Genomic DNA, 23,382 nt, shown 5'->3' on the forward strand with positions numbered 1-23,382 from the left:
AAGGCATGGAACTTCTTTGGTTTAGGCCTCCAAAGTCAATTGTTGTTCCACCAGTCAAGAAACCCTCCTAGATGCATTTAAGGTTTCCACTCCCACGGAGATGCGTGCTTCTTACAAATGCCTACATAAAATCCTTGCTGCAGACCCGTAGATGTCCTGGGAATCTTCTAAGGGAGCTATACTAGTTTCAGGACACAATACTCTTCCTAATGATGTGTTGATTACTGGGCAGGTAGAGTGAAAATCTTTATGCTTCAGCAGTCTTGGCCTTCAGGACTCTGGTTTACCAAACTCATAGTCGTAAATATTAAGAAAATGTCCAAAACTAGGAAAGCTGCCTTAGTCTAATAAGTTCAGACCTTGCTGCATTTTGTTAAACATGCTATAAAATGTGTATAAGATGCAATAGGTGCAGCATCCATAGAGGCTGCTATTCGGTTTGTTTGTCAAAAGTATTCTTGACTGTGGACACAGTCTGTTAATAAGGAAGTAAAGGTACAGCTGTTCAGTGATCCTGGGAAGAGAGCTGCTCTTTGGACCTCAGGCATAGAATGTATCTGAAAAAGCTGGAGGATAAAGGGAAAACTGTGGAATCTGTAAACCATGTGTTGCATCCTCCCCTACCATAATACAACAGAAATTGTCCCTCTAAACAGCAACTTTTCTACCAGAAGCGAGGAAAATGGAAATAACCCAAAGTAGAAAAGTCTACCAAAAAGAAATTGGCAGCAGGAAAATGCAGGGGGGGGGGATTCAATAGGACCCTTTGGCCACTAGGGTGCATCTTTCACTACAGCAACCTCTTCTTCCTCCAACCCCCAAAAATCTCACCCAGCCCCCATACAGTCAAAGCCAGTAATAATGTATTTATTTGTTTAACATTTGTTTATAGGGAAAGTCTAACTGGAACAGAGCCTACTTTCGTTAGAGCCCCTGGGAGAAATGTTCCATACGCACGTTTTTGGAATGCGGAAGGAAACCAGACCACCCGGAGGAACTTGGGCAAATGCAGGGAGGGCATTTAGACTTTGCACAGAAGGCACCTCAGCTGAGAATTGAACCTCTTGCTAATAAAAGGTACGTTAGCCATTTGGTACCAACAGTGGCTTACCACATCCACAGGTAGATAAAGCCGATGTATCCAGGGGGTACAAACTCAAATTCCTTTCAAAGCCTTAAAGGAGTCCATTGAGTCACAAGGACTAGAGAACACAAGGTAAAACTTATTCTGTAAGATATGCTACCCCAAGAGACCATCCAAAAGGTACCGCAAGGCGAGGAAAACTCGGGAAGCTTTTTCTAGGACAAAGAAGTAAAGGCCCCTGGAGACCCATTTTGGACCTGTCTAAACTAATCAAACTTCTAAAAGTCTGACTTTCATAGCATTAACTCTATAGGTATTGTTTCCCATGTTGAGCCCTCACACATTCCTGGTAACCCTGAACATCAGTGATGCCTTCATACATATTCCAGTATTCAAAGGATACAGGCAACATCTGAGGTTTGAAGTGATGGAGAGGTTGCAGTTTATGCTTACATCGTTTACCTTTGGTTTAGCTACTTTTTCCAGAGTTTTCACTAGAATTCCTGGCCTGAAATGTTATCAAACTGCAGAATCAAGGTTACCCAAATCTACCCTGACATCACCAGCTGTGTCATTTAAGCCCAGTCCTTCGAGGTATACAGAGGGCCATAAACTTAGCGTCTGTCCAAGTTAATGTTCACTGTACCCCATCCAGAAGACTGTATTCCTGAGACTGTCCTAGACACAAAAGCCTGCAGGAATTTCATGCCTTTAGGCAAAGCGGAGTCCCTAACTGTATTCTTTCAGAAAGTAGCAGTCAAGGCTCAGTGGACAGACCGGTTTTCGTCTTTTTAGGCCACTAGGCCTCCATCATTGTAAATGGTCCCATTAGCAAGACTTCTCATGAGGAAGTTAAATGATTCCCAAGGAGCATGTATGAATAGCAATTTCAGACTCTGAAGACAGTGATACCAGTGTTGCATGTGTTTGGAAGCAGTTGGACTAGTGGGTCAACAATAATCCTAGACATGGAATGCCTTTCAGACAAATGACCCAACACCCAGCATTCATGATGGATGCCTCAAAGCAGGACTGAAGAGCCCACACACTAGGTCTCAAAGTGCAGTGCACCTGGATTCCAGTGGAAAGAACAGTGCAAGTATATCTTTATGTAAATGGTAACAGTGCAGTATGCTCTGGAAGCAGTGAAAACAGTGTGGAAGCCAGAGATTCTGAAGATAGTCACAGACAATAACAAAGTGGCGTGGTACATCAGTAAGCAGGTAGGAACCCACACTTTATTTATTCAGTAAAGTCACATAGACCTGAGAGAAAGCCTTAAAGTTTAGTGCATACCTGGCAGCAGCTTACAGTCCCTCAGAGAACTCTATTGTGGATTAACTAAGCAGGACGTCTGCAGACCTACATGAGTGGACTCCGTACAAGAAAACTTTCCAGAACCTGGTGACCAGGTGGATTTTTCCAAGAGACAGACATTTTTTTCTTTCTTCAAACAATATATGGTTAAACAAATTTTGCTTCACAGTACCTCATACAGTTTGGGTAGTGGATGCCTTCTCCCATAAACTGGAGATGTCTGTTTCTTTATGCTCCTCCTCTCCCCTTGCTTCCCATGGTAATTCAGAAGATAAGGGAAGAGAGGCCTTTCTGGCCAAGGCTGAGGTGTTTCTCCCACATACTACAAATGACAAAGAAGAAACCTTTTCTGCTGCCACAACATGCAAACCTCTTGAGTCAGTGTAGGGGGGTCTGCCATAATTGTAAGTGTTCTGAGCCCTACCCTCCATCTTCTCTAAGTCAGGCCTGGTGACCACAGAGGCTTGGGGCAAAGAAGGGTGGTGTTTTTATATATATATATATATATATATATATATATATATATATATATATATATATATATATATATACTTAACTGGGAAGATGGACTGGTCTACTGACCCTTTTCAGCCTTGACCCAAGCTTAAGAGATGAGATCTTAACTGAGCATGTGTACATAATTGCAGAGTAGTACAGTTGGATAGACATTTACAATAAAAGAAAGTAGAAGAGAAGAAAGAAATCTATAGACTTGTATGTAGCATTAAAGAGTTGAGCATAGAACAATAAACAACCCATTGTACTAGTTATTACAATGCAATTTATGCACAGTATTTGTTGTTGTAATAGTATAGGTGCTACTACTGAGTGTTAGACATGGGAATGGAAACTATTAAACCTATAACACTTGCAGCTAGCTTCATTGCTAAGGTGCTTAAAGATTCTTTAAATGCATTCATTGTGGAAAGATTTGTTTTATTTATTTTGGTAGAGGATTCCAGGTAGCCAGCCTGAGTCATGTAAATGCCTTTTGGGAGCCTGTCACTAACTCATCAGCACTTTTGGTGTCCTCCATTTCAGTGAAAATGTTTTGCTGAGAGCACTTTCACTAAAAGTGGGAAATTCCTTTTTTCTTCACTATTGTACAACCTCAGAGTTGGTATATTTAAGTTTCTCAGAAGTGCTTTTAGTGAAACTTTTTGAGAGTATTTGCTGTCAGTCTATGAAAATGATTCTTAGCTTTTTATTTATTTTATATTGGAATAGGGACCTTAGCATTGTATTTCTGTTTTCCTGATTAGTACTTAATGAGTATTTTTTCTCCCCAAGTGGTAGTTTAGATTGCAAATCTGGGTAGTTTTCTAGTTTTAATATTTTCAGTTATTAGCAGCTAAGAGAAAAGATGCCATGTCAGTAGTAGTCAGTGGACTTAATGAGGTTGCATTGATGAGCTTGGGAGTATGATAATAAGGCAGATCTTCAAATCTTATTTTCAGTGATTTTGATCTTTTGTGTATTGGGTGGCGATGGTGGTGCAGCGGTTAGCGTTGCCATCTCACAGCAACAGGTTCTCCTGTTCCATTCTCGGCTGGGGTGCCTTCTGTGCGGAGTCTGTATGTCCTCCCTGTGGTCGCGTGGGTTTCCTGCGGGTGCTCCGGTTTCCTCCCACATCCCAAAGACATGCAGTAGGTGGATTGGACACTCTATATTGGCCCAGGTGTGTGTGTGTGCATGTGTATGCCTTCTGTGGAAGGTTGGGCACCGGGCTGGCAGCTTGACACCGTAAATCTCCACTGCCAATCATGAGCGGACAGATAATCTGCTGTGGCGACCCCCAACTGGGAAAAGCCGAAAGAAGAAGAAGTACACTATTCACTATGCTGTTTTGATTAAGAATAGAAATAAACAAGTCTCACAGTTGAGGATAGTGGTTTGCTTTGAAATATGAGATAGCATTTTTGGGGGGTCCATGTACTCATTTTAGTGCTTTTGCACTCCCCTTAATTTAATTTATCAACGGTGAGAGGGAAAGGCTGCAATACCTGAAAGAAAAAGAGAGGAAATGGAGAGAGAGCCTCAGTAGCTTGTCCTGCAAAAGTGGAGGAGAGGATTGTAAGATCTATATGACAATAAATGTTTTTAACACAAATTTTCTTTCGACTATATATATATATATATATATATATATATATATATGGAACTACCAGTGGCACCTTTAGGCTCCTCCTGTCTGATCTGAAGTACATGTAAGTGGGGCATCACAACTGTTGAAAATCTTTTGACTCCCTCAAATAAAATTAGCATAGGGGGGAAACTCACTTTCCTTGCTGACTTTATTACACCAGTGCAAGATAGCGAAATGCACATGATATTTAATGTGAGTGTTGCCACATATGTTGTATTTGACCTTATTTGAAGCAGTAAAGCAAGGCATTTGCCAACCAGAGAGACATTTTTTCCTTTTTTCTGTTTGACCCCAACAAATCATCTTAACATTTAGCCACTTACTCCTCAAGGACCCCTTGTCTTATTGTCCAGTATATCCAGTTTTAATACAACACCATGAAGTAAATGCAGTACATGTAGCATGCAGTGCAGCGAAGGTAAACTCTACCCATTTAGTCATGCTACTAACCTCAGGCACTGTGGTTTATCAGTTAAGACTGATGTAAGGTTTGAGTTTTGCACATATACCAGCTGGTATGGGCTGTGTAGTAGCGTACATTATCCATGGATTTCTTTGCTGTACAAACCCAGTCTGTCAGTTTCCCATTTCTTCTTGTGTTTTGTTTTGCCTTCAACAAAATGTCCACAAGTGTTTATTCATGCTTGTGAGTCCTCTGTTCCATGAATTGTATTGTTTTTTGAGTGCTGAATTGTCAGCTCTCTGTCTTCTCTCTTCATTCTTGAACAACCCCATACAGTAATAACACAGGTTTTGTGAAAGAGCCCATCACTGTCTTTCCATCAAACAGCTCAACTGGCTTGAGTTGCCCCAACTACTTCCTACTACTCAACTCTCCACAGCCCACAAACTGTACTACCTCCATAATAAACCCCCCATTCTACAGGATCTAATACAACCCTACACCACCCACCACTCGAGCCTTAAGATCAACAGATGAAATCTCATAAATGTCATCAAACATAAGAATGAAGCCAGCAAATATATTTTTCCTGTACAACAGCAAATATCTGGAACTCACTTCAAAAACGCATAACATCTACAAGTTCTGCTCCACAATTTAAGAAACTACTTAAAACCCACTCTTTTAACAATTGGCTGTGCCCATGTGACTCCCCAGGCTAATCCACTACATTGCAGTGATGCAAGGATTCTGCCAAGGATCACCTAATTTTGCCTAACCTCTGAATACTTACTCTTTACTAACAATGTTCTATTCTGATGGTATTGACTTGTATGTCTGTGAAGAAAGTTAAATATGTTCCTATATACTATTTGTATGCCTTAAGAATATAGTATTGTATCCTTACATATGTCTGTGAAGAAATGTGAAATCTGTTCTTATGTAATATTTGTATGCATTAAGAAAACAGTGTTGTATTTTATAACATGTTATTTGTTAGCATTGTTTTAAGTGGAGCTTTTCTCCCCTGGCCTCTGCTGAAAATGGACCTGTGTCCAGTCAGACTTTACCGGTCATCAAATGTAAAATAAAAGTTAAAAAAAAAATAAAAATAAAATGTTTGCCCAAAAGTGAATACATTTTTTTTGTTTTGCAATGTCTGAAGGTTTCTTCCTCTTCAGTGCTTCTCCCACTGAAACAGGTGAAATGTGAAGATACCATGGATTTGACTCTGACTTGTGTCGCTAGTGCCAGTTTTGTTTCATTTTTTTAGCCAGTAGTCACTGCACAGATGCTTGGGCTTAAGAATTATTAGTTTTCGGTGTCTCAATTGTTCACAGTCCTATAAAATAGATATGCATTTGAAATCCCTACTGAAGAAGTTAACCATCATGGTTTTCATATTATTGCAAAAGGCACATGAAAGTTGTCTGGATTTTTTTAGCATCTTCTTTTAGCTTCTATATTTTTGTCATATCTTCATTGACCACCAGCATCTTGCTTTCAGCTCTTTCTTTTTTTTTATCAAGATGGTTAATTCAGGAATGTCATAAGGCTACATCATGCCTGACTAGGCATTTAAATGTTTCTACTTTGTCATTTTCCCCATTTCTATCACAGCCCCAACTTTCTTTTTAATTACTTGTTTTTGATTAAAAGGGGATTATCTTGCGAAAACAATTTCATGTGTGGCCTCTTTTTCACTGGAATTGTTACTTTTTATGACTTTTAAGTTCAACAATGTACAACTTGGTTTACATTATAGTCATCACTACTTTTTTTTCTTTTCTAATGTGTGAAGTAACTAACTAGCCTTTTTCTCTGTACAAGGTGCTTTTGCACTCTGCTGTTGATCGCAGAGCCCACTGATTCGACAACAGGTTTTGTATCTTTAAGTGGCTCTTCTGAAAACACTATGTTGTTATGGTGTCCCAGTAGTAACTTTGCTTATTCACTTCTTTGTAGACCATCTTTTGTTGATTGGACTGTGCTTTAGTAAATAGCATACTAGTGTCTCCTGACAAAAGAGGTCCACAGAATTGGAACGAGGTAAAGGTTCTCACTGGTGGGTTCCTATGAAGATGCAGTATACCCATTTCCTAGGCAGTGAAGAAAGCAGCAGTTATGTTTACTTGAATTCCTCTTGTGGGCACGATTACTGTCTTGTCTACAGTGTGCTTTAGGTCAGTTTTCCAAGGCAAGAGTCAAATCTAAACATGCAGTTAGAGGTATTTCTCATGGACACCAGCAGAAGCACTGTTCTGTGACTTACAGGTCAGTTCTGTATCCAGCCAGATTAAAGGTTGGCTATGATTATACCCAAGATCAAACTCAACAGTATAATCCATCATTGGGATGTTAAAATGTGTAGGAAGTACAGTGTATGTATCTCATAAGCTCTTTCTCTTTCCTTGGTAAAGTACTCCTCAGTTTTTCCATACATATGTCTGTGTTCAGTTCTTCCATGGGTATTTCCAAAGCTGTATTCCTACCTCGGTCTAAAAGTAAAGAGGTGAGCCTGGAGCTTGTATTTTTCTTTTCCAAATCAATATCACTTCTCCAAATTTTATAACTTTTCAGCTCTCATACAGCCTTATCTCATTAAAAATGGAAGGATCTTTATAGCTACCGTGTCACTGATTGTTGCACACAGAACAGGAAACGTGCAGTGCAAAAAAATAAATTTGATGAGAGAAGTTTTACTGTAGGACCTTCACTCCAAACTGCAGTCTAAATCAGCATGCTGTTCCCTTCATCAATGTCCACCACTGACAGTCACTTTGCTATGATTTAAAGAAAAAAGCCCATGCATACACACACATTTTACACATATTTGTATAATATGCATGTGGAGATTATGTTTTGTCATTCTGCTGTTTTTGTGTGTCAGTGTTGGAAAACATTGCTGCAAGTTACACTTTAGTAAAGCTGACTCCGGCTCTCTCTTGGGGCCCAGGAGGGAGAGGGTGAATACTGCCTTTTGTATACTATTTGTTGAGAAGACAGAAGACTCCAACTTTTGATTCATGAATATTTTTTTCACAACTGAGTCAATAAATAGTTCTATATGCATAGGTATAAATGCATTTGCATATGTGTATCTGTATGTATTACAACAATCAAAAATAACTTCTCCAAAAATGATATGGTATTTAAGTTCTGTGTCAGCACTGACTGTTAAGTTTGTTGCTTTTAGATTCGTGGTATGTCGATTGATCAGGCCCTTGCACAGCTTGAATTCAACAATAAGAAGGGAGCGAAGATCATGAAAGAGGTATGGAAGGTGAAACGTTCTGTGATATTTTGTAATGATATGCATGAGAAGCATTAAAAGGAGTTTAATTTTGTGCAGTAGACTTTCTGCATACTTTATATTTAAAATGCGTGGTAAGCATACCTCTCAACTGTCCAGATTTTCACAGAATGTCCAGATTTTTGCCTCGTATTTTTGGTCTGTTCCTCATGAAATTTGTGGTTTTCAAGTAAATCATTGAGGATTGTAGTTAGTAAGTAATGACAGACTTCATACCCTTCAGAAAATGCATGCTAATACAAAACATGTTATGTCAGTTTTCTGAGTCTATAGGAACAATGTTTAAAAGTGTCCCTATTTTTGAGCCTTTGTCTCCCTACTATTTTGGGGTTTGTCCAGATTTCTTGCACTAAGAGGTTGAGAAGTTTGTTTGTGTCTTTCGGCTTTTCCCGGTTAGGGGTCGCCACAGCGGAACTCCGGTCTGCTAATGATTGGTAGTGGATTTTTATGTACCGGGTTACCAGCACTGACGCACAACCTTCAACGAAGGCACACCCCATTCACGTATGCCTCCACACAGAAGACGCTCTAGTTGAGAATCGAACGGGACAACGTCTTGGTATGAGGCGAGAACGCTACCGCAGCACCACCAAAATGGTTACTAAGAGGTTGAGAAGTATGATGGTAAAATGAGGGTGCTTGCAGAGTTATGAGTTGAAATGAGATTTGGTTGAAGAGCATGAAGTTTGGAAGGTACCAGAACAAAAAAGTGTTCGGAGTGCTGCAGACTGATTGAAGATGCAGCATTGTGAGAAAGTAAATGTACTGGGTATCTGTAGCTGTGACAGGGTTGCGGAGGCTTGAATTGCAAAGTATGCTATGTTGAAAGTTATGTCTGCTTCTTCCTAACACTTTGTGTTGCTGCTAATTTTAAGCAAGACAGTATTAATACTTAATCAGTATGAGACACTAATGTCTGTCCACTATAAGCAAGAATTGTGCCTCTTTCAAATCTTGATATTCAAAAATATCAAGTGTAATCTTTCATTACTGTTTCATTTTTGGTCTCCCCGCAACTGCCAACATTTTGCACGATGTATGGCGTCAGTGGGTATTTGCTGAAGCTGTTTCATACTTTATGTACCTCCTGATCCAAGGTGTACAGCCAACTAATTTGGCTCTGTAAACTATATTCTTACCTTGGCATCCCAACCTTCTGCATCAATTTGGCAGCTCTAGGTTCAGCCAAAATCTCAGATCTTGTTCACTAAAAAATGCTGTAGTATTACCTGTTAATGGTGAACATTGCTGCCGTCAAACCTGTATTTTTTGTGAAATCTTCAGTAGAGCCAACTCTTGTTACTTGGTGGAAGAGAGTAATTCAGAATTCTGCGTATCTGCCTTGTAGCTGACAGTAGTAGTAGTATGTTTTTAAAGTATTGATACCACAGAGCAAACTGCAGAGTCCAGCACTTTGAAACTGTGTTGCAGAGGCCTTACCCAAGTGCTCTTACAACAGAAAAAAACATTAAGGGGTATTCTTTAATTACATTATAGCTCAACTAGTCTGCCCTTGTCTTCGGCTTGTCATCCTCTGAAATGATTCAACATTTTCTTCTTGTAAGTACACCTCCGTGAAGTTTTGTAAAGTGTTGCTGAAAACCTAATATATGCCACATATCGAGCAAACTGCAATATGAAAAAAACACATTCAACATATAAGCAGTAGCAGGAGTATTAAAATTAGTGGTGGATTATTTGATTTTTAACTGCATTCAAAACTAGAAGTGTGCAGTTATATACATGAACATGAGACCACACAGACTCTGATTTAATTCTCTAATCCCATAATGGAAACATTCAATTGTATTTGTTAACTCCATCATGTGAGATTTAATCTTGTAACCCAAGCATCTTTTTTCCCACATTCTTTTCATAGTCTTCCAAAGTTGAGTTAATTTAATTTATTTCTGGGGGGAAAAAGATTTATGATGCTGCCATCATGTCTTTATGCCTGCACTAGGGTAGCCATCTCCTGACGATTTAGTCCTTGGTGTCGTACATATTTGGTTAGTCTGTAAACTGAACTAAATATACTTTGCTGGAGGCTGCATTTGAATTCCATTTCTAGTAATTGCTTTTTTCACAACTGTCACTATTTTTGGTTGCATGTTTGTCCTGTACCTTAACAGGAACAGTGTTTGAGATATCAAGACCTCATACTGCAATACCCCTTCTGATTTAAAATCCTTCTGCTTAGTACATGATAAAAAAATCCAAACTCTTCAAATCCTTATTTTTAAATGACCATCTAAAACTTGCACTGAGGAACACAAGACTTGATGTCTATGGTGTATAAACATATATGTGTAGACGTTTTTACTCAGAAATTCTAGATCCTCTCAAATTAATTACATACTTTGGTAACTGACATGCTCAAGACTACATGGGGGAGATCTATTTCAACATCTAAAAAAGTTCCTACCATTCTTGTAACAGTTTCTCCTACCCACCCAACTTGACCTGTTTCAGAGCCTTCTATGTCCTGCTTTTCATTGTTTGTAAAATCATAGAAACCACCTCGAGGGGGATGTTCTTAAAAAATCATTTATATCAATCCATCTGGCTGTGTTTGTTATCCCGCCGATCTCCAGTTTCGATATACCGACCGCTGAATACTTGTGTGAAATCTCTGACCAAGTATTCCAAATGTCTGACCAGCTGAATTGCTCGCAGATTACTTTTATTCCATGTTTCTGCTTGAATATTAAGCCTTTCTCACCTTGGCACTCCACTTTGTTGTATCCATTTAGCAGTAACAGTTTCAACCAAGATTTCAAGATCTGTTCACTAAAAATGCGTTAAGCACCTGAAGGGATTGCATAACTGCATCATGTGATTTCTTCCTTTTCACACAACACCCCCAGTTTGCAGCTGGCAGATTTCAAGCAGTTGTCACTAACTGTGTCTGTGTAGCATTATATGCCCTGTTCATCAGGGCAGGAAGATTCACACTGGATACATATTGATTATTTAAGCTATCTGAAGGAGCATAATTCACTTTTCACCTTGCTTGTCATTGTCGCATTAATTTTAGATCTAGAGAACTGCCCATATCTTTTCAGGGCTCTAAATAAAGGCGTCAAATCTGCATCCGGCTTAAGTAGAACAACACCCTAGGCGAAGAACTCCATAGTGTCTGTCCCACCACATATATTCCCCACTGCTTTCCCCGTGGTTTCCCCTCTACCATGGCATCACCCATATTTCCCAAGTAATTTTTTGTACCTGTTAACTTTCTTACATCTTTGTACATTGTCGTACTCTTCAGCTTTTTCCTGCATCCTTTCAAAACACTCTGACTAGGATGGCAATGTAATAACTGTGGAGGAAATTGCTGAATTATGCTAGAGGTCTTTCAGATTCTAGATGTTCTGATGTGCATTTTAGAGTTTTTTTTCCCCCATAGCCTTTTTGATCTAATGATGGCCTGAACAAAAATCATGGCTAAGGAAGGAAATTCCACCTCATCATTCAGCTTTTTTCCACCATTTGTTTCATTTATTTATTTCTTTTTAGAATTCTTTGTTGACCAGGAGGTAGGAACCATCTTAGACCCTTTTCAATCATAACCTGAATGCAGAAGAAAGTACAAGAAAAATATTTGAGTGTATTGTTTCAAAGATTACGCGCACATGCAGAAATTTGCTGCACAGCTTTTGCATTGACTAAAATCTTCAGTTGTCCAATAATCCAAACCCATTTAAAGTACTCAGGATTTTTGTAAATGTTATAATACCTGTGCAGAAAAGTTCCTACAGTAGAGAAATTGGAGTCGAGATGAGCGAGAAGTATGGCCTGAGAATTATGGAAAGAGTAGAAAGTCGTAAACAAAGCAGATAAAGCAGAGGAAGAGTTTGTGATTAGTGGAACAGGTACAATCATTAATTGATTAGAACAGAAGGTGTTGGTGTACAATTGTTACTACAGAAAGAAGAATTATAAGTTTCATTTGCATGTTTGTAATAAACGGAAGTTTTTCTGTTATGCATCTTTTCAATACACCCTAACTGGTCAAGAGTGCACTGTAGTAACTGTGGAATAAATAAACATACTAATCTGGAGGTCAGGAAGCTGCTGAGTTCCCAGAAGCCATGAGGTTGTACATGCTGTAGCATTCATTTTGGAACTATTTTCCATTCTTTTGATCCTTTGAAAGCCAGAACAAAAATGGTTGGTAACTCTGCTTACTCATATGAAATATTTTTCAAATCCAGATCATTCAGGTAAGAACTTATTTCATCACCATTTTGACCCCATGTACTATCCCTTGTATACAGTTTTGGTAATGCATGTGAAAAGACTGCTGCTAGATATCAACTTAGCTGCTGACCCTGGTGTATTTCGCATTATGACAATCTCTCTGCATGTCTCTCTTATTCAAAAGAACTGAAAAGGTTCAAACCTTTAGTGTGTCCGTATAAAACTGCTGCTGCTTTCCTGTCATTCCTTCAGTTTCCTTTTAAAATTTTTAAAATTGTGTTCTAGAATTGTTCTCCAGTTCAGATTCTTTATTCTACAACTCTTTTGCCTCCTTTTACTTCAGAGCTTTTCCTTCTCTTTTTCCTGTTTTTATTTATGTTGATTTTCACCATATGTCTTAAATCACACTTAAACATATCCCAGATCCCAAATGTTTCCATTTTCTTGTTTACCACCCCAAAGCAGTCAACAAATGCTGTCTGCTTCAAGTGTTTAGACAGAAAAATACCAATATTACCAGCATATGTTCATTGTATTGCCCACTCTTACAGTAATGCTAGTTTTTTGGGACAACTTCTGCAGAAGAACCTAATGTCCAGCCTGACTTCATAGCTTTGTACTCTTCCTAGTCCTGTTTGGGAAGATGCTGTCTCGCCTAGAAGTTAGCATGCCAGTGATTTAAGAGGTACATCTGCCCATGCCATCTCCAGTACCTTCTTGCCCCAGTAAGAATGCTGATTGATGTGTATTGTGCTAATTTTCGTCAGTCCGTTGGTTCAGCTTGGCTTCCAGAGTTTTCGGTTAAGTATCTTTTTGGGGAAACTTTCTTATCTTTCTGATTTATTTATTATATGGTTATAACAGTGGCAGTTTGAGTATTGGGTATACCTGTCAGAAGCTAAATATTTTTAGGTACATTTTGGTAGGAAGCAGAATCCCCATAAAGACCTCACATGCAGAGTTTATTCTATTTGTGGACTAAGCAAGTCATCGCTAGTTATCTTCACTCTTTTCACTTCAATCAGAAGATCATTGAGCAGAGCCAAGACTTTACAGGATTATTTGAACCAGAGAAGACTGTGCATCTTGACCAAGGGCACCAAGGCATCAGTCAAGCCTACAGTGGATACCACTCAAAAAGAAGGATGCCCCTCGGATATGTGCACTCACAAGAAGGATGTAGGGGGGTGACATTATTCATTTGGATGCTGCAGGCTTCTCTAGGCTTAAGGGCATCAGGTCTAGTGAAGTGCTTTCACTGCCATCGTCCATGATGTCTTCAGATTGAGTCACAGCATTTCGTATCACCCCTCAGGATGCTAACACGCTCAAATGAAAGTACACCCTCCTAGGCCAGAATCCTCCAGTAATGTCAGTTCAGAAGCCTCCCGTTTGTGTTTGGTTCCGAAACTTCTGTCTTGATTTTCGATGGTAAATGTGGAAAGTTTTGAAAGAGGAATTGGTAAAATAACAAAAAAGCAAGCAGGCTGTAAGTACTCCAAACCACACTATTTATTGTGAGCGCTTTCGTCAGAAACAATGCTACAACTTCATCAGACCTGGTCTGATAAAGTTGGAGCATTGTCTCTGACGACAGCGCTCACAATAAATAGTGTGGTTTGGAGTACTTACACCCTGCTTGCTTTTTTGTTATTTTACCAGTTTGTTCTTTTTTGGAGTTCTTTGAAAGAGGAATAGAGTGCAAAAAAAATGTTTAACATTAGGATCTAGGCATACAATGTTGGGGGAATATATTTCCATAAGAACAAGATCCCTGATTAAGGTGAGAGACAAAAAATATAAGAAATGGAAAAAAGGTTGAACTTCAACTTTGAGAATTGAAATAAACAAGCTAGACAAACAAATTAAGCATAATGTGAGACAAGATCAAGAAGAATTTGAAGAAAATGCATATAAAGATAAACTGTATAGATTCTAAAATTTATTCTCAGACACAATAGATTATAGCTGTGTTTACAAAGTCTTATGCAAAACAGTTTGGCTCCACAAAGGGGTAAGTTGTTCTACTGACATCCAGATAACCTCAGATACTGGAATCAAATTAGATTACATTGAAAAAAATCTGTGCAGACTGGGTCCAAACAAAGCACTGGGAGGAGATGGAATTGGGAATAATGACCTGAGAACGCCTCAGCAAGAACTTCTAGTACCATTATATCTGTTATTTGCTAGATTGCATACATATGTGGAAATTCCTCAAGATTGGAGACATGTACTTATTAAACTTGTATTTAAGAGAAAGGGGAGTAGGACAAACCCAGAGTCATATAGACTTGTGAAAAAATAATGGAGAAGGAAATATTGGATAAGTTATTGTCAGAATTGGAAAGGTTCAGTATGCATATGTTGAAAATAGATTTATTACCACCTATAACATGATGTTCTATAACAATATAATAGCTGTGAATGAAAAAATTGTGCTGTGATGTAATTTATATAGATTTAACCAAGGATATGACAGGGTCATACGCAAGACACTGATCAATAAATTAGAACTAGATATTGATTTACTGTTGATAAGATGAATAGCTACATGGCTTATAGATAGGACATGGCAAGTATCATACAGCAATTAAACAGGTGGAATTCTTGTTAAAAGTCAGGTTGTCCCACAGGGCTCTGTCCTAGGCCTTTACTTTTTTAGATTGTATCTTTCAGATCTATCTTTTTCATCTGAGGTGTTTTACAGTCTGTACGCAGATGACCTGAAATTGGATAAACTGATTACATGTGTTACATATAGGGCATGTCTGCAAAAGAACTTGACTAAATTGACCATTTGTGCACAAGAGAATAATATACTAATAAATACATCATAAACTAAGCATATGGGATTTGGGAGACATAAATTGAAAGGTGAATATTTAATACAACACACAGTGATTGAAACTGTAGATTCATTTAAGGACCTGGATATATGGGTAGATCCAGCTTTGAGTTTTTCTAATTATCTCAGCCAATTGATTAATGATAGTTACAGCACTATAGATTGAACAAAAAAGCTTTATAAAGTCTAGTAAATCAGGAATGATGAAGTCATTATTTAACTGCATTAGACCCAAACTCGAGTATGGAATAACAATATGGAAACCTTATAAGAAAACAACCATGAGTAAACTAGAAAGAGTACAGCGGAAGTATATTAAGGGCATCCATATGCAAACTCCCTTCCTGTTTCCCAGACTCCCCATCAGAATTGATTAAGTAAAATCTGGATTTTATACGTTCATAGGTATGTAACTAGGCTATCGCCCCTGGGGCCTATATAAGCCTAGTCAAAAAGGTTCCCTGGCTTTCACCACCCAAGAAAATTATTTTCCTGTGCCCCTGTCAAGCAGTGCCACTGAAGTGATTCCCGGGGTGAATTTTCTATTTCCCATCCAGTCGTCAAGATTTTTCTTAGAGGGCCAATGAGGAGCTTTGCTTGCATGAATGGGTAGTTTGTTCCAGAGTATAGGAAGTTTCTGGGGCAGGAATCTATCCCTCCAGCATGTTCTGTTTATTGTGGTGACAAGGGTTAGGTCCGTGGAGTGTGTGGTTCTGAGAGATTGGGATTTTTTTAAGTGTAGCATGTCCAACAGCTCTGGGTTTGACATAGCTTTGTATGTTAGGCAGAGATCACCTCTGAGTAGGTGATATGCAATGGAGTAGAGCTGGAGTTTTTTGAGACTGTCTGCGTATGGCATCTGTTTGAGGCCAGTAATCCTCTTAGTGAGGTATTTCTGTGGCTTTTCCAGTTGTTGTAGGGGTCTTGTGAGATGCATGCCAAACTGGACATTGTACTCTATAATGGGTCTGATGAGGGATGAGTAGAGAGGAACGATGACCTCCCTTTTGTAGAGGAGAACCCTTTTGTGATGAGGTGTGCCATTTGTGATGAGGTGTGCCACGTAGAAGGATTTCCTGACTACTGTGGCAATGTGGTTATCAAAGGAGAGACTACTATCTACCTGTGTCCCGAGGTCTCTTATCACAACTTCAGTGTTTAGTGAGCTACCGCCTATGTAGTAGTTCATGGGTACTGAGTTTTTCTCAAAGGGAATGACAGTGCACTTCTTGGCATTGAGCTTGACACCATGACTTTGACACCAAGCATCTGTCTCTGTAAGGCCCTTTTGTAGAATGTCTACATCATTAGGAGATTATGTTATGGCTCCCAGTTTGCAGTCATCTGTGAACTTTGTTAGCCAAAGACCTTCTGTGTTGGTCTGCACTTCAGAGAAGTAGATGCCGAACAGGAGAGGACCCAGGACTGAACCCTGTGGTACTCCATTCGTCACTGGTCTGAAGTTGGACTTGGAGTCTGCTACTTTTACTGTGTGGGTTCTGTCAGTGAGCTAGTTGGCTACCCATCTTGTGACATAGGGATTTATGCCCAGTTTAGTGAGTTTATCTATAATTCCAGAGTGGGGGATGGTATCAAAAGCCTTGGCGAGGCCAAGATAGGCTGTGTGCACTACCTTGCCCTTGTCTACGACTCTAGTGACCGCTTCAAAGAAGTCCATCAGGTTTAGTAGACATGATCTACCTTTTACAAACCCAAAATGAGTGGGTTCAGGGTTTGGAGGTTACCTATGTCTTTGTTTATAAGCTCCAAGATGATACATTCCATGGTCTTGCAGACCAGACTCGTCAGGCTAATGGGGCAGTAGTTTCCGGGGTCCGTGGTGGCACCCCCTTTATGGAGTGGAATAACCGTCACTATGCACCATTCAGTAGGCACATAGCCTGAGGTGAGGCTATGATTGAATATGGTACTTAGGTGGGTTGCAAGTTTGTTCTGTAGTTCATCCAGTATGCAGCCTGGGATGTTGTCTGGTCCCATGGATGCTGTGTTCTTGGCTTTGGAGAGTGTGGTCTTTACACGTTCATCCGTGATTTCAGGGGCTTTGCATTCTTCCAGTATTAAGATGGGCCCTTTGGTTTTGATTTTGATTTTGTTCACTCATTTTCTTAAGAACCTCAGTTACATTGTTTGGTATATGGTTAGAGAAAACAATAGACCTGTCTCGTCTTCCCTTCACCATGCATGTAAGTTCTTTTTAATCATAAATAACTTGTTTGTTCTTATGGAAGAAATTAAATTTGTTGAATAATATGTATTGTGACCTTTATCCTGTTTTATCACTGACGCACTTGTAAGATTCATGACTCGTGTATATAGGCTCACATTTTCATAACCTCAACACATGTAAAACCTTGGCACCCCCTGCCTCATTACATCCAGTATGATATTCCAGTCCTCCATGTGAAATAACACCACTTCCTACAAGGTGGTCTTTGTTCTCATTTGTTCCCCGTATCCTGTCCTCTCTGCATAGCCACAGGCAAACACACACACACACACACACACACACACACACACACACACACACACACACACTGTACACTCACTGATTGAAAGCCACTTCACTCACCCTAATAAATCCTTTGACCATTACATAATGATACTGATCATGTACCAGCATTTCCTGCACATACAGTGGAAGAATTTTTGTCGCTTTTAGTCTATCCCTGTCTTCTTTGTTCTCCTTATGGCGAGGGACACATGCTTTGGCGTTGTATCTTTTCACCAAGGGAGCATGCTTCAGCTCATTTTAAGTAAGTTTCTGTTAAAGCTACAGTCTGTAATATTAAAGTTCACTGATATCCAGTAATTCTTATCCGTTTAGTTGGGTTTGTTAGACCCTTCATATTTCAGGTTATAAAACTCTTCTGCAATCCAATAAGAACAAAACTCCCCAAAATCCTCCATGTATCATCTTTTTCATTGCCTACATGGTGTGTAAAAAGAATATTAAAAAAAGTTACACAAATTGTTAGTAACCTAAACCTTTAAATGTTATACCTCCTTTTACATACATGGACACATTTCCTTGTATAGTACATAGAATCCGCATATGTCAGTAGAATACTAAATACCCTTCTCAGTACCCTACTCAATTATGCATTAATACTTGACATCTTAAAGTGCTGGTTTCTTATACTACATTCATCACTGAATTGGCTTTTGAATTTTTATCTTTAACTTCATTTTTAACATTTTCATTGTTCATGCACATTCCATTTAACATGCAGTTTTAAGGATTACATTTTACAGCTTAAAAGTTGGAGTACCTATGTATCTCCTCCTTTGCCATAATCTCAAGAGTGGACACAGAGGTGTTGCAAGATAGCTGCACGTTGATCAGCTGGTTAATTAGAGCTCTTCCAGTGTGAAAACAAGAGATGTGGGGAAAGAAGCTAGTAAAATTCTATTAATCCGAGTAAAATTCAATCCCTGGTTAGTCAGTACACAATTTGGATGTTAGCAAAGAAGAAATGTGGAGAAAATAAGAGAAGCTCAATTAGAAAAGAGGAGTAAAAAAACTCTGGTGGGTCTGTAGATGTCTAGCAGAAAGCTGAGAACATTAAAGTTTTGAGACACCAGCAGGTTTGCTGAAAATGATTTACTGTACACCAGGAAAAAGAGAAGTGAGTTTATCCCTGCAGTCAGGGGATGGCAAGAGGCAAGTGTGTCACTCAAGTTGCTATATCCAACTGTTTTCAGCATATTTTTTCCTGGAGAATCAGAAACGTTGTATGCAGAACAGACTAAGGAGGAAATAAAAAGTTTGCCCTGTAGTTTGCCCTGTAAAGACTGAGTCAGCAAGCTGAGTGGGACTCTGCTGTTCTCAGAAGAGTGAGAAGCAAAGTCCATATAGAGAACTTGCTAGTGAAACCTTTTCCATTGTTCCAAAGCAAATTGATTGAGCAAGAGAACAAAGCTTGGGAGCTTGCTAGAAAAATCAAGACTGCCATGGACTTAAATCAGAGGCCAATGTTGGATGGTCGAAATAATGAGGAAGAAGACCAGCAGTAATGTGGAAGTGGGAAATAAAATGTAAAAATTCTGAAGTGTCATTTCCATAAGGTGCACAGTAGAACAGTGCTTCTGCAAGATGTGGCTAAAACAAGAGTGGGCATTTGTTGACTGAGATTAATTGGTGGGAGGACTAGAAAGTGTAATTCCCACTTTGTCATTAATGATTAGAAGCACAATGAAGGGACTGAAGTTGTAGATATAAATAATAAAAAAAAATAATGTTGGTATTAATAAAATGGATATAACGTCTTGAGTTAGACTGCGTGTTATATTGTAAAACAATTCTGTATGTTATACAGAGATATTTTAAATGAGAAATTGGGGGGTCTCATTAGTGAGTGCTTTATTCTAATGAGATTAAAGTAAGGAAGTACTTTTTCCTGACTGTAATGTATCCATAGAGTTCCCAATTTTCAAATGTCCAAAGTGGGATATTTTTGCAGAAAATTGAAATTTTGCAGTGCAAATTATAGTGACAAGCAGCACAAAGTTGTAAACTTCACTTAAGGCTCACTTTTAAACATAAATTAATTAAACGAATAAGTAAAAATTCACCATTGCGTAATTTGAGTAGTTTCTGTTTTTGTATAATGTGAAGGTGTTTCAGAAACAAAATAATTGTTTTATGTAACTATAGAAGATATCAAAGAAATATGTTGCCTTAAAATCTCTGGACCTTTCCTTTTTTCACTTTTTACATGGAGCAATCACCCAAAGAGGGAATCTACTGCATAAAGAGGGACAAGTAATAACCATATGTTTCTGACATTTGAATTGCAGCAACATAAATGATGGATATCAGCAATATGTTGTGATCTTGGGCTGCTGAGAAGAGATGCAAAAGTGTACTATCATGTATACAAATTAAATATATTTTCCCAGTTATATACAGGTTGAAGTAAAGTTTAATTTTATTAATTTATGCTGTCAAGGGATTTTTTATAGACAATGCTAGAAAACAGCATGAAAATGGTAATATTCCAGTATTTGGAAATAGATGTCAGCAGCTGGAAGACAGTAAGTCCACAGATTAGCAATTAATCAGGAAATTACCAATGCATGTGATTAGTATTTAAAGGATAATAACGGGATATTAAAGCAGATTGCTCAACCTGCTATCTCTTTTAGTCCCCATTGTTTGATACAGCCTCAAAAAATCATCACTGCAGCTTTAAAAAGTAATGCAGTCAACTGTTTTACCTCTGAGGCTTCCTACCTTTCCTTACTGTTTTACTTTCACTTTGCAAAACAAGTTGAAACCTCCCTAGCTGGCTCTTAAATGATGATGTCACATCTGCCAGAGCTCTTGCTGTAGTTACCTGGACGTTTCCTCCCCCAAAGTGATGTAAACGCTGCGTGATCTGCATTCTCTGTAGAAGAGCCAGTGAACCTCCCAAATTATGATGTCAGAGCTGCCTTGCCCAGCCCACTCTTAACCTAATATTACTGGGTATATATGCTGTGTGGAACTCCTTTTCTGTGTAAGTGTACCCTGTCGACTGCATTTATCTGAGGGATTTGAGGAAAGTTTGCATTGCCTGCATCTTCTCCAGCTTTTTGTGTGTGTGAATGCATGTAGGGTGTGTGTGTGTGTGTGTGTGTGTGTGTGTGTGTGTGTGTGTGTGTGTGCACGCACGCAGTGGGGCTTGTGTGTTTTTGTGTGTGTATGCACGCAGCGGCTTTGTGTGTGTGTGTGTGTGTGTGTGTGTGTGTGTGTGTGTGTGTGTGTGTGTGTGTGAATGCACGCAGGGAGGCAGTGTGTGTGTGAATGCATGCAGGGGGGGCCAGTGTGTGTTTGAATGTACGCAGGGGGGGGGGGCTGGTGTGTGTGTGTTCCATTCCTGGAAATATTACAGCAAAAATGTCAAACTAATATCAGTTTTCTGAAAAGTCCTACTGATGTGACAAAGCACAGTGAGGAAGTACAGGCAAAAGTACAGTAACAGCTGCATAATTTTAAAAATGACCATGCATAGACATTAATTGCATCTTTTTACACAGGAATCAGATGTTTGTCACAATTAGTAGAGAACACTACATAAGATTACATGAAGTATGAGAGACTGTAATTTTCTTAAATTACCACTTAAAAAACATGCAACTGCTGTCATGCAAGTCCTTGAAAAATATTTTTTTATAGTGTATCATTTGTTAGCTATTTAACCACAGTGTAAGGAAATAACTGGGAGTTTGTTTTGCAAAGAAGTGATTTTTCCCAGTGCTATAGAGTGTGGATCTAAATTTGACAGGAAGAGTGCAACAAAAAAGTGTCCCACTGTAAGGAAGGAAAGGCTATGAGAAGCAAACAGTATATTAGTCTGGTCACCTGCTGTGAGCTGTCAATCACATGCAGATAATGGGTCAAATTACCCTTAGCTCTTTGACAGCTGTGGGAGGGGACTTACCTTGAAGAACTAGATTTCTTTTGTCAAGCCTGAATTCATTTTAGCATTTCTAAGAAGAAACAGCAATAAAATGCACTTTTCAGTTCTGTTCTGTGGTATTTGCACTGCTTGGGTTTGAAGTAGTCATTGAAAAAGAATAAAATGTTAACCAAAACTAGGTGTTTACAACACAGCAGGGAATGCCTGTAAATGAGTGCAGTGACAGGAGCTCTAGGGAAATAGTGGCAGATGTGATGCATTTTTTGAGACGAACAATGCATACTGGGATACATAGAGGCAGACTTAACTTTTGGAATTCCTTCAATATGCCAGACTCAGAAATGATGTATAAAAATATCTAAAAACCTGTAAATAGTCCCAGTGTGGTGTTAAAATGTAGGAAACACCAAACCATGATGAAATAAACATTGTTTTTTGAGACTGAGGGCGCGGTTGTCCTTTAAAGAACTAGCAAGCAGTTTAATGAGAATAAACAAAAAGTTTGATATTGAGAGAAGTGATTACCTTTACAAGTAGTTGCATCCCTAGCAACCCTAGTATTTAACTATTGAATATAGCAGTGCACAATTTAGTTCACTCATTTAAGGATAGTCAGTGCACTTTTTCTTAAGTCTAAAAATTTCTTAACCGAGAGCTTGCAGGGAGTGGGGGAATAGAGAGGGAGAGAGAACAAGGACAGATAGTATCTGTGCAAAGAAGAGCACATGCTCTAACATGCACTTCCAGCATGATTTAAATTAAATTTAGAATAGGTAAAGCCTGTGGATGTAGCTGTCTGTTTGGGGCATCTGCCCCTATATGGAGAGGTAACTTCCATTTTTGAAAAGTGTATGTAGTTTTGTGCCTGCTGGAAGTCAAAAGGGGTTGAGGTTGAACTTTTAAGTTTCTTGTTTGAGTGTTTTTATTAAAAAAAAAAAAAAAAGCCTGGAAATGTGACATGAGTTCAAACAGATGAGAAGCAGCAACTGCATATATCATCAGCCTGCTAAGCATTAATGGCTGCATGTATGTTGCAAATTCAAAATCTTTTCATATGAACTATCATGCAAAATATGTGAGATTAATATCTTATCAGAATGACTACTGTGTTAAATATCAATGGCATTTCAGGTATGGACTAAAAGCAAAGCATGCTGAATTATACTATTAAATGTAGTTTGCAAATAGCAGCGTTACAGGAGACAGATTTAGATAGAATTGAACATTTGAGTTTGGTAAAGAAAGGATTTTAGAGTAGATATTCAGCAGAGTATTGTGGACAAAGGAATGGGAAATAATAATACTGATTGTAAGAGGGATTTCAATAACAATAGAAGAAGAAAATAAATACAGTAATGACAGATTTGTAATAGTGGTTTACTGGCAGAGAAAGAGGATTGCACTTACATGCATTTCTATTCTACCTAAAAGCTATTCCAGTGCTTAAGAGAATTTTGGGAGCATTCATTGTCTTTCAGTAGGGAATATTGTTTTTGTGGGGACTGAAAGCTGGTTAGAAATAATGAGGATGTATCTGGGGAATCTGGAAGGAAAAACTTAAAGTATGGTATATTTCTGAATAAATATGTTAGAATGTTTGGACTATAATAAGTGAATTTACTAGCAGGAGCTCAGACAATATATGA

The 23,382-nt window shown here is 38.7% G+C and overlaps 1 protein-coding gene across 3 annotated transcripts in view; it reads left to right on the forward strand.

Annotated features, from left to right (window-relative positions):
• Positions 1 to 23,382, forward strand: part of MRPL22 (mitochondrial ribosomal protein L22) — a 145,227-nt gene that overhangs the window by 69,156 nt on the left and 52,689 nt on the right. For all 3 annotated transcript variants that reach the window (XM_044069547.1, XM_044069548.1, XM_044069549.1), the window contains one exon: positions 8,147 to 8,224. In XM_044069547.1, the coding sequence (XP_043925482.1) occupies positions 8,147 to 8,224 (78 nt within the window). The remainder of the gene's footprint in view (positions 1 to 8,146; positions 8,225 to 23,382) is intronic.

The sequence above is a fragment of the Protopterus annectens genome, chromosome 4.part0 (assembly GCF_019279795.1).
Source record: "Protopterus annectens isolate FY-2018-M chromosome 4.part0, PAN1.0, whole genome shotgun sequence".
Lineage (NCBI taxonomy): Eukaryota > Metazoa > Chordata > Ceratodontiformes > Protopteridae > Protopterus > Protopterus annectens.